Genomic DNA, 11,739 nt, shown 5'->3' on the forward strand with positions numbered 1-11,739 from the left:
TGCCTGACCTCTGCAAGGGGTCAATTTCTGTGCTCTGAAGCATGAGATTAGCTGGTATAGCTGCAAATGTTAGTCGTGCCCGTGGATTAGCCAGCCGGGCACTGGAGCTGGAATTCCACGTGCTGGCTGGTTAGGCTGGGGCCGCCCAGCACGCGGTGCGTTGGATGGGTTGGAAATGGCTTGTGCTCTGCTGTGGGCGCTTCCAGCCCTCGTCTTAGTGCCCTTCCTGCACTAGCTGGCTTCTGCCATGCATGGGGTGCAGCAAAGGCCTCTGTCTCCATCCTGGTCCCTCCAACCACTCCCTGCTTTCTCCGTCCCTTCCACCCAGCAGCCATTGTCTGAGTCATTGAGTGGCGTCGGACTGGATCCCACGCAGCACGCTCCTCACCCGCTCCCTGGATCAGCCAGCAGGGTGCATGGCCCTGACCCTCCCTCATCTGGGGACCCCCGGGCCTGCCGAGTGGGCCCCTTGTACTCAAGAATCCAGCCCCCTGTGCATGGCTCCTCGCTGTCTGCCCAGTATAACACCCTGCCTTTACTTCCAGGACACGGGGAAGCTGCGTATCGGGACCTACACCGGACCCCTCCAGCACTGTGCTGTCTATTCTGGAGGTAATGCCTGGTGCCCCACCCACCCGCTGGCCCAGGGCCTCTAGCTGCTCTGCCGGCCCCCAGGAATCCTGCTGAGACCTTCCCCCAGCACATGGTCTCCTGGGGGCAGAGTGTGCCCTCAGGCCACAGGCGCTGATTTCCGGTCCTCTCGCCCCAGGCTCCTCGGACATGGTGTGCGACCTCCTGGGGGTGAAGGGCAAGGACATCCTCTACATCGGGGACCACATCTTTGGGGACATCCTCAAGTCGAAGAAGAGGCAGGGCTGGCGCACCTTCCTGGTGGTGCCCGAGCTGGCCCGAGAGCTGCACGTGTGGACAGAGAAGAGCGGTGAGGAGCGCCCTGGCCTGGGCGCCGGGCGGGGGAGCATGGGGCAGGGGTGGTGTCCCAGGGCTGGGGGGGGGGGGTGGCAGCAAAGTGCTGGGGAGCCCTACAGCCAGTGCCCAGGCCGAGGGAAGCATTAGAGCCATGCCTGGTTCCCCCCTTCTTCCCCTCCCCGATGGGGAACCTCTTCCCCCTGCTTTCTGGGGCTGCGTACCCCCCTGAGCAGGTACAGACTAACAGCAAAGCACCAGGGACCTGCTAAGAATCTCTCTGAAGCTTCATGCCATGGGCCAGCCCAGAGAAGGCCTGAGCTGAGGTTGATCCTGTCACCATGGGCTCCTGGGAGTGCTGCATCCAGCTGTGGGTCTGGCTCTGGGGTCTGGGCCAACTGTCCTTGGCTTGTGCTGGGGTGCAAACCCCCCTCCCCGCCCCAATTCCACTGATCCTAAGCTGTGCTGAGCTTCATGCAGCTGGGGAAAGGCGAGCCGGGGCTGTCGGGAGCCAGGACTGACAGAGAATGTCACTCCCAGATAACCCTTCTCCCCCCCCCCCGCCTCTCCCCTCGCCCACTTCTGCTTGCAGAGATCTTCGAGGAGCTGCGGAGCCTGGACGTGCTGCTGGCGGAGCTCTACCAGTAAGTGGAAGGAGAGAAGCTGAGCTCTAGCTGTGTGGCGGAGCCTGAGTGCAGAGAGGTGGGGGAAGGTCACTTGGTGCTTGGCTGGGGGCTCAGACCCCAGAGCCAGACCCACAGTTTGGTTCCTCCCCGCCACAGAGCCCAGAGCTGCAGGGAACATGTCAGCTTCTCTCTCTGCAGCTGGAACAGGGCAAACCTGTGGCTGTCTGACTGAATAACCAAGGGGAAGGGCAGCAGCAACACCCCTTGGTGCGGAGCCTATACCGGCAGCTGACCAGACCCCTGCATGTCCGGGGCAGTGTAGGGAAGGCAGACTTGGAGAGGGAGCACTGGTAGGGTGACCAGATAGCAACTGTGAAAAAACGGGACATGGAGTGGAGGGTAATAGGCGCCCATATAAGAAAAAGTCCCAAAAAACAGGACTGTCCCTTTAAAAACGGGACATCTGGTCACCCTAAGCACTGGTAGGTTGTAAGCTCCCTGGGGCCAGACCCTGTGTTCTGTGTCCATGCAGCACCTTGCACGGGGAATGAGAAATGCTGATCAAGACCAGGATTGGGAGCCAGGACTCCTGGGTTCTATTCCCAGCTCTGGGAGGGGAGTGGGGTCTAGTGGGTTAGAGCAGGACTCCTGGGTTCTATTCTTAGATCTGCCACTGATTCACTGTGTAGCCCCTTCCTCGCTGTGTGCCTCAGTTTCCCCATCTGTGTAACAGGGATAGTGATCCTATGTTGGCCTAAGTCACTGTGTCCGCAAAGTGCTTGGACCTCCTTAGGCAATGAGCTAGCGCTTACCTGGAGTGCCCTGGCTGGGTCATGTCAAAGTGGCCCCTCCTGCCCCCTTGTCCATCATCTATTGTTTGTGCGGTGCTAGTGCCTGGGAACCCCAGGCATGGACCAGGGCCCCACTGGGCCAGGCTCTGTGCAGACACTGATCAGCTGTTGCTCTCTAGCCAGTGAGTCAGAGAGCAACAAGCCTGTCACGCTGCCAGCTCTGGAACAAAAGAGAAGCAGCCGCATCCCATCTCCCCATGAAACAGCAAAGGCGAGCGGCCGCCTCGCATGCCAGCCAGCAGTGGGGGAAGGCGCCAGACGCTCTGTGGGCCAACTTCCCCCTGGAGTGAGCTCAGAGTGACTCAGCGGCAGCAGGTTGAGGCCTCTCTGTGCGCCTGCACTGTTCTCTGCATTGCTGGTGCCGGAGAGTCACCATCTCCGCGGCTGAATTTGCTGGGCCCATTGTGTACGTGAGGTTTTGTTGCTAGTGAATCCAGCTGGAGGGGGAGAGTGTGAATTCTAGACTGGCCTGGATACGAATACTGCAGGGAAGGTTGCGAAATGGTGGGGTTAGACCCCACCCCATTAGTACACGCTCACTCATTCCTCTTGGGCTAGCGCTCTCCAGCCAGAGCTGGTTCCTCTATTCCAGGGGCAGCCCCACTGCTTTCAGCCAAGGCTGACCTGACTTAGGCCTGGTCTCCACTACAGAGTTAGGTCAGCATAAGGCAGCTTACGTCTACACTACAATGTTGCTCCCGCCGATGTAAGTCACCCACTACACCAAGCTAATAACGCCACCTCCGTGAGAGGCGTAGCACTTAGGTCGCTGTAGTTAGGGCAACACACTGTCAGTGTAGACACTGCATTATTGACATCGCCTGTTGGCTGTAAGCCCCATGCCAGGCTTGCCGCTGGAGCCCCCTGCCCTCGGGTGGGGCTGACAGCTCGGGGCTGGGGGGCTCCAGCGGTGAGCCTGCCCCCCACACTGCCCCATTTGTCAGTGCAAGCGCTCCTGGTGAGGACGTGCACTCCTGGTAGAAGGAGCACAGTGTGGACATGAAAAACTGCAGTAATTACTGCGGTGGCTGTAGGTTGACTTAATTTTGTAGTATAGACAAGGCCTTAACCTGGTGGAAGTAGAAGGAGAATCTGCCTTTGGCTCTGCCCCCAAGGGTCATGTGGCTGGGGAAGGTGTTGGGAAATCTGGTTTTTGAGCTGTGAATGGGAAACCCCACAAGCACCCCCACCCCTGCACTTGCGGAGCAATGGTCACCAAGCCAGCTAGCCCCCAAGGCTCCCAAGACTCTGCAATGCCCTGGGTAGGCAGCCCAGCGGGCACCTTCCCAGCAGTGACCTCACCCGTTCCACACTGCTCCCCTTACATAGAGATGCAGATGCAAGTTAGACCGTGTGGCTCTGTGAGGTGCGGGGTACACTCAAATGGGTGTGGCTGAGCAAAAGCTTCCCTAGGCACATTCTCTAGCTGGGGGATGGCAGAAAGGGGTTGGGAATGCTCAGCGTTCTGGATGTTTGGAATTGCACATGAGGCCCCTCCAGGGAACATCCCCATGTCGGAGGGCCTGAGCCCCGGCACTTGAGGCACGACAGGGAGGAGGTGTGAGGGGGCTTTAACCCCCTTTGGAGCTCCCTGAGTTCTGGGGCCATGCACTGTAAGCAAGAGACGCTCTGGGGTTGCTCTAACATACATGCTGGGATGCAGAGAATACCCATAATGCCATGCACTGTGTACAGCTGCTCTCTGCCAGCCAGGCAGGCCCCTGCAATGGGGCTATTCCCTGGGGACCCTTTCTCCCCATCCTAAGGCCTCCAACTGTTGCTGGAGTGTCCCTGAAGGTTAGGCCCCAGGTCTGGGAGAGGCGCTCGCTGTGCCAGGCCGTCCCTCTGACGCCTGCTCAATGCTGTCACACTGTGCCAATCTGTCGGGGGCCTGATGCTTTCCCTCGCAGAGCCTCGGAAACCAACAACCCCTTGTTAGCACTGAGCGAGGGCTGCGCCATGACCCATCCCGGAGTCAGGGAGCACAAAGGGGCAGGGCCTCAGTCCTGTCCCTCGTGTCAGTTACACCCAGGCGGGGGTGGGATGCCCTCCTGGCATGAGGGGGGCTCTGGGGCATCTGACACGCACTTGGCAGAATCAGCCCGGGTCTGGATGTTAACTGGACCACCTTGTGGGCATGTAGCAATGGCCCCTTCTGGCTCTTGTTCAGTCCAGAGCACTGTGCAGGGAGCAGCTGGGAGGATGGAGGGGCTGGGACTGCCCCCTCCAGCAACACTCACCCTGGTGCCGTGCTGTGCTCTCCTCAGGCCCTTGGACAGCGGCAGCAGCGAGCGCCCGGACATCAGCTCCATCAAGCGCCAGATCCAGGTACCCAGAGCTCTTGGCTCAGGGAGGGGCTTTGGGGCCCTGCCACTTGTTTTAAGAGCTGGGGGAGTGAGAGCAGAAACTTGCTTCCTGTTCCCTCCATGCCTCTGGCAATGGGGGGTGGGGTGGGGTGGGGAGGCAGATGTGAGGGGAAGACTGTCAGCTGGTGCTCCTGGATCATCCTGCTCCCCCACCAGGGCAGTGAGCAGCAGCCCAGCCCAGTCCCCAGGGCCTGGCTTCCTGGCCCACAGCAGGTCCCATCTGGGTCACAGAATGATCTCTGCTTCCTTGTGTCTAGTTATAGCGGCTGTTCGGGCGGGGGGGTCAAGCCTGGTGGTGGGGCCCCTGAGTTCACCTCCTGATCCCTTTCCCACCTCAGAAAGGCTTGTGTGCCTTCTCCTGCTGTTTGCTGGTGTGTGGCTCTGCTCTGCAGAAGCAGACACCCAAATCCTCTGCTGCCGGAGCTGATCTCTGCATGGAGGGGCAAAAGGAATGAACACCGTCGGTGCCAGGCTGGTGCCAAAGGGGCAGCAAAATCTGAGCTACCTCTGCCAGGCAGAAGAGCGACACTCTGCTGTGGTGATGTTTGAGCTTCCTAGCCAGGAGGGGCTAGCACTGGAGGAAGCAGGCAGGGCCTGACACAGTAGGGTCTGGGGGTCCCTGGCAGGGATTCCCTAGACTTTGTTGAGCCTTGTGGTACATAGCCCTGAGCGTTGGCCAGTCCCCTGGAGCGTGCACCTGTGCCTGTTTTGATGTCTCTGTTGCGGTGTCTGTCCTATATCTGACTCTCCATTTAAAAAAGGGTCCTACACTGACAGGCCCCCATCTCCTCCCTGGGGAGCCAGGGCAGGGCTGGGCCTCAGGCCATGCTGACTCACTTGCTGTCTCCTGCAGAAAGTCACCCACGAGATGGACATGTGCTACGGGAAGATGGGCAGCCTCTTCCGCTGTGGTTCCCGCCAGACGCTCTTTGCCAACCAGCTGATGCGCTATGCAGACCTCTACGCCGCCTCCTTCATCAACTTCCTCTACTACCCCTTCAGCTACCTGTTCCGTGCACCGCCCGTGCTGGTACGCACTTGGCCAGGGCAAAGCCGGGGCAAGGAGATGGGCTGGGTCCACAGGGAGCCTGGGTTAGAGAGGGAGATGATGGCCAGGACTCTGCCTTGGGTCAGTCCAGCTGTCCTGTCCTGGGAGCTTGGCCATTGTGCAGAGGGCAACTCAACAGGGCCATCCAATGGGATCAGGTTCACCCTAAGCCAGGATGCAGCTGGCACTGCTGAGGGCAAGAAAGGCCTTGTGGTTCAGGCACTGAGCTGGGAGCCAGGAGAGCTGGGCTCTATTCCCAGCCCTGCCAGGGATTCTCTGGGCCTCAGTTTCTTCAGCAGGCATGCTGCTATTGACCCCTCCTGTGAGGCTTCATTGATATGTGGGAGATGCTTTTGAAGCCCTCTATGGAAGGAGATGTAGAAAGGCTGGGAGGTGCCTCTAGGCATGGGGGGAGAGACCACTGGGTCCATCCAGTCACTGCTTCCCTAGATCAACCCTGGTACAGCTCACGAGGTGGGGCCCCAACCCAGGGCAGTGTAGAGCTGGAGAAGCTCAGGCTCACTCCTGGGAAACAAAGTTCAGGGCCCAAACTCTGTGTTCAAATGCCCTCCCTGCGTCCACAGATGCCGCATGAATCGACTGTAGAGCACCTGGAGCTCAGGGAGTCGGGCTTGTTAACGGGGCATCGGCTGCACCAGCTCAGCTTCCACGGCCACCAGGTGGGTGGGTGTCGGTAACACTGCCGAGCGCCTCTGGGGCGTCTCTTCTCCCTGCCTGGGGGTGGCTGCACTGTTGACCTTGTGCTCTTTCACCTCCGACCTTTCCACCTTCTACATTCATTGCACCTGGCTTCTCTCTCCTCTCACCCTCTGGGCTGATCTGCTTCACTCTCCCAACTTCCCCCTCCCTCTCCCCACCACTAGGGGGCATCAGCCTCTGTACTGGGCTCCTGCTGCCCCTCACTGCCCACCTCGTCTGCCCAGCCGCCCTGCATCCAGCCCACGGGCTGCTCCTTGACCATGTCCTAGCCAACAAGCAGCCCCTGCCATGTCATCAGCACCCTGAAGCTGGGGCTGCTCTAGCAGATGGTGGTAGCAGTTGGAGTGGGCACGGGCCTTCTTCCCCTGCCCAGAGTGGGTAAAGCCTGTGCCAGTCTACACTAGCGCTGCTGCTAGCCCTGGTGGGAGTGCAACGGGGGTGGATTTCCTGACCAGTGCTGGCTAGACCAGCTCTCTCCGCCCTTCCATCTGACCTTTTGAGGGTTGTGGTAGCCCTTGCGGGGCAGTGCCGAGCATAACTCAGCCATGGTGTGAAGAGTAAACATGTCTAGCAAAACTAATGCAGCAGCTCCCGAAAGGCACAGATTGTGTACCAGACTCAGAGCACAGCACCCTCTGGGGCTAAATGGGCTGGGCTAGCAGTGAACTCAATACAGCTCCAGAGCGGGAACTGCTCTCTGAGCTGATCAGATGCATTTGCATCTTGGACCTCACTGAGTTGGGCTTTTGCACAGCACTTGGCCGGTAATGATGCCTGCAACCGTTCTGCCCAGGTAGCCCCGCTGGGCCTGTTCTCTGGCAACGGGTACTGCAGCACAGCGAGGCCAAGGCAGCTGTCAGTGAGCAAACACGTCATTGAGCCAAGTTAGACCCTTACACACTCCCAGCTTTCAACCCTCGCCCTTCCATTCAGGTAAAGCAACAAGGGGTGAGCCCAAGTGCTCTCCCTGAGAGCGTGCTGTGTGTGTCTCCTAACAGGCAGCACCAACCTCCCAGCACAATGACTGACCCCAGGTGCAGGCTGGCAGAGCAACCAAAGACAGGCCCATGGCCTAGCTACATCTGCAGCTGGGCTTCCTTAAAGCCATGGCGCCAGCCAGCTTGCAGCCACCCAACTCAGACTGCTGGGGATGTCCTGGGTGCTGGGCTCCTTTGAGCCATCTGCATGACAGGGGCCTCAAACTGCCTTAATCCCTCTCCTGGTGCGGAAAAGCAGCCAGAGCAGGAAATATCCTGTTTTCATGCAAATATCCCTCCTAATTAAAACCCAGGAGATGGTGCACTGAAGGCAGCCTGTTCCTAATTCGAATGGGTTGCAGTGTCACTCCAACCTGCCCTCACAAGCCAAGATGATTTGGGGGTTCAGGCCAGGTCATGTGATGGAAGCCAGGGGCTGCAAAGGCTGTGATGCACCCGAAGAAATGCTCCCTGCCCACACACACTCCCACACCCTGTGGGAAATGCTTGTGCCTCCACCTGTGCAGAAATACTGCTTCACAGCCAGTAAAGTGAGATCTATGGGGCAGCGGAGCAGGAGGAAATCAGCCAAGTAATTGTCTGTAGTACTCAAGTCAGGCCACTGGCTGCCTTTGGATTAGACAGGAAGCTACAATTCTCTTTGGGCTCTTTAGTGTCCGTCACTGTAGTTCTCCAGCAAAGCTTTGAGCTGAGCACTGCAGGGCTTAGTGACCCAGGCCTTGTACTGCCTCCCTGATCTCCTTTTTGACTTGGTGCATCATACACACAAATCAAATCAGGTTAGCCAGATGCTGCTGGGTCAGCTTACCCAGGCCCATGCTCATGGCTTGGGGAGATGTTGCAACCCAGCTCAGATTTGCTCTCTTTTGTCCTTTAAAAGTTCAGTAACTCAGAAAACTTGAAGCTCTCCCCCCAGATTTGAGGGGCAAATATAGCAGGTTGCCCTGGCCCCAGCGTGGTTGTGGGCTAGAGTTTTAATACTTAAATTAAGTGAGGAGCGGCATTAAAAATAGAGTCCTGTGCAGGGCTCCACTGGGGGCTGTGTCTCCAGCAGCAGCCTGGCTGCAGCAGGAATGCGCACAGCCTCCAGCCCAGCCTGTACATCAGGCTTGCTGTGTCACCTTGAAAAGCGCAGCTGAGAGGGTTGGAGGCCCTTGCCTACTGCTGAGTAAGGAGACACAGGGCACAGCAGGGACGTGGTGGCTCTAGAGTTTGGAAAACCAGAACTAGCAGTTGGGCAGGTCTTGTGTCCAAGGGCAGGATCAGACTCCTACTCCGTGAGAATGGGTTTTAGAGCAGCAGTGACATGGACACAGCTCTCAGGTAGTGCCAACCATCTCTCATTCCAGAACCTCAGAGGCATTTTCCAGGACACTGACGAGGCTGAGGATGACGACGATGACTGAGCCGGGCCACAGGCTGATTGCTGACTGGACGGCAGCTGCCAAACCCAGAACAAAGCATTTTTCTGAGGCATCAAAATCCTGTGAAACGGGAGAGTGTTCTGAAAAGAAACACTGCATGCCAACTATCCCTGCCAGTCTAGCCTTAGCCACCAGTGCCTAAGGGGGCCCTATGGAATCCAGCAGTTGTTTGCATGTTCCTCCAGGGATTGATTCAGTGGAGACAGTTCGTGGCCAGGTATCCCCTCAACTGCCTCTGAGGCAGAAAGGCCTTTAGCAGCCAGGGAAGGGTAAGAGGCCACTGCTGGTGCACTAGAAGTCTGTGGTATGCTAGTTTCTCCGTCCAGTCCCCACTCTGATTTCTCCTTTGCTAGGTTGACTCATGTAGCAGTTGTTGCTTTGTGTGAGTCTACTGCCGTGGTGGAGTTCCTGGAGTCAGATACTCACCCCTTACAAGGCAGGAGCTAGTGACCCTGACCGATTCCACTGCTCTTACATGGGATGGGAAAAGAAAGCTCTGATTCCCTGGGAATTGTGGCTGAACCTGGATTCTAAGGCTTGGAGCAGGCAGTGCTGGTCTGTGCCCTCTGCCTCCACTCCCCTGCCATCCCCCAGGAAATGTGAACTCTCATTCAGTATAAATTGAATAGCTAGATTTCTTTTGAGCTGGGATCCCAGCTCCTCTTTCAGGAAACACTCTGCAGCCCTACTGCATTTATATCAGCAGGGATGCTTGATAGTGTCCAACCCCCTCCCACAAACTGAGTACCGTTTTTAAAGGCTTGTGCATGAAGGTTGTCTTAGGTCTGTTCAGGGAATAAAAGAATCCAAACTGTCCCAATAAGGCTCAAACCTGACTGAAGTTTAAAGTCACAAGCTCCATACTTCTTCCCTTTGGTGCTAAATGATGGATCCAGTGGAAATGCAGGTGTGCCCTAGCACTGCAGCCTTCCAGAGCAGGGCAGAAAGTTCCTGATTGTAAATTTAAATCAAGTCAGCTACCAGAGTGATGCAAAGACTATCTCACAGAGTGAACAGCCATCCAGATCACAGCAGCATCCAAGTGTATATACCATCTATCCCTGCAATAGTGCTGAGAGGGCCCTACATCCATAGGTAGAAGGGGATGGAGAATACAGTGTATGTGGGGGAGGGAAGGGAGGTTCCTTTGGGTCTGAGCACCCTAGACTGTGTGCAGAGCTGCTCCTGCACTGACTTTCATGGCTCAAAGCACACAGGCAGCTCTTTGAGTATGGAGGAATTTGACTAGGGTGGGAGAATTTTTAAGGCTATTGTGTACATTTTTTAAAATTAAAGATACTACAAAGGAAGACCACTGGGTACTGTCTTTGGGGGGAGAGGGTCTGATATGTGTCCCCCAACTCAGTGTGGAGACTGGGACCATGCACAACCCCCTCTAGGTATTGAGCAGACAAGATGCGTTAGAAATACTTAGTCACCACAAGTTTGGAAGAAGTTCCTTACTGGTCACTGAAATACTGCACTGCTGTGGCAGTGGGAGGTCCTGCAGCCAAACCAGCTGCTCTAAGTCAATCCTGAGAGTTTCCCTGCACCGTTTCAAGAGGCACAAGGCTACTGGAGGTGCCAACATTAGTTGTGCTGAGAAGCCCTGCCCATGTGGTGGGATTAGAGCCCAGGGCCTCTTTGCAAGGTCTTTGCTTTGCTCTGGTGTCCCCTCTTGGCTCAGCAGGACCCTGCTATTCTGCTATTTAATGGCTCAAAGTATTCAGCATTAGTTGATTCATCACAGTACCACCACCTCGGTCTTACATAGTGCTCTTCCATCCATTGAGCTCACAGCACTTTACAAAGGTCGGAATTATTCTCCCCCATTTTATAGATGGGGAATCTGAGGCACAGACAGGTGAAGTGACTTGTTCAAGGTCAGCCAGCAGGCCAGGAGTAGAGCCAAAAACAGCTACCTTGTGTCCCAGGCCAGTATGCAATGCACTAGGTCATACTGTGTCACAGGGTATGTACATTTATTAAGAGTAGTAACACTGTAGAAAGGCAATTACACATTTCCCCCAGTATATTTACAGGCCTCCCCTTTAGTCAGGCAACTTCCATTGCTTGCCAGGCAGGGGATACTTTTAGCCAGCGTGTTTTCTTTCCAACCAGACGCTGGGCCGGGGCGATTGTTACCTTCCATCCCCACGGCCTGAGTGACTGGGCAGCTGTGAGCACAGCTGAGCCACCGGCTTTGGGGGGCAGCAGAAACATGCAGGAGATTTAGGGAAACATGTAGGAATGTGGTGTATATCTCCCCCCCCCTTCTCTCCCGGTCGCTCCGGGGAGACATTCCAGGAAGGGCATGGGGAAGGTCGTCCCCTTCCTGGAAAGGGAGGAAGCCTCATACTGAGGGACTCAGGTTGTGCTGGGTTTATCTGGAAAACTCCCGAGGTTTGGGTAGTGCAGCTCGGGACAAAAGGCCCAGCCGGGGAGCATCATCTCAGGGGCCTGTCTGAGCCCGGCCGGCCATGGGGCTAGATCTCTGGATGGGGGCAGAAGTGCTGGTCCCCCATGGGGCAGGGAGCAGGTCGAGAATCAGACCAGATGCAAGTAGGATTCCAGGGGGTGGGGTCCTTTGGTGGGAAAGTGGCCAGTGAATGCCCTGTATTGTAGCGTATAAATAAGTGCAGCCCTGCGTGCCCTTGCTGATTATCCTGGGGCATCCTGTCAGCTGGTGGGGGGCACGGGGTCAGTGTCAATGGGGTGGGGGGGATGCTGTCAGCATTGATTGGGGTGCAGGGGGGTGTCCCCCTCCGCAGGACTCTGGAGT

General features: G+C 56.9%; 1 protein-coding gene across 1 annotated transcript in view; it reads left to right on the forward strand.

Annotated features, from left to right (window-relative positions):
• Nucleotides 1-10,263, forward strand: part of LOC135873572 (cytosolic purine 5'-nucleotidase-like) — a 30,644-nt gene extending 20,381 nt beyond the window's left edge. The window contains exons 12-18 of the mRNA XM_065398184.1: nt 546-612; nt 770-940; nt 1,517-1,568; nt 4,669-4,729; nt 5,621-5,797; nt 6,400-6,495; nt 8,883-10,263. Of these exons, the coding sequence (XP_065254256.1) occupies nt 546-612; nt 770-940; nt 1,517-1,568; nt 4,669-4,729; nt 5,621-5,797; nt 6,400-6,495; nt 8,883-8,939 (681 nt within the window). The 3' untranslated portion in view covers nt 8,940-10,263. The remainder of the gene's footprint in view (nt 1-545; nt 613-769; nt 941-1,516; nt 1,569-4,668; nt 4,730-5,620; nt 5,798-6,399; nt 6,496-8,882) is intronic.
• Nucleotides 10,264-11,739: the final 1,476 nt, after the last annotated feature.

The sequence above is a fragment of the Emys orbicularis genome, chromosome 2 (assembly GCF_028017835.1).
Source record: "Emys orbicularis isolate rEmyOrb1 chromosome 2, rEmyOrb1.hap1, whole genome shotgun sequence".
NCBI lineage: Eukaryota > Metazoa > Chordata > Testudines > Emydidae > Emys > Emys orbicularis.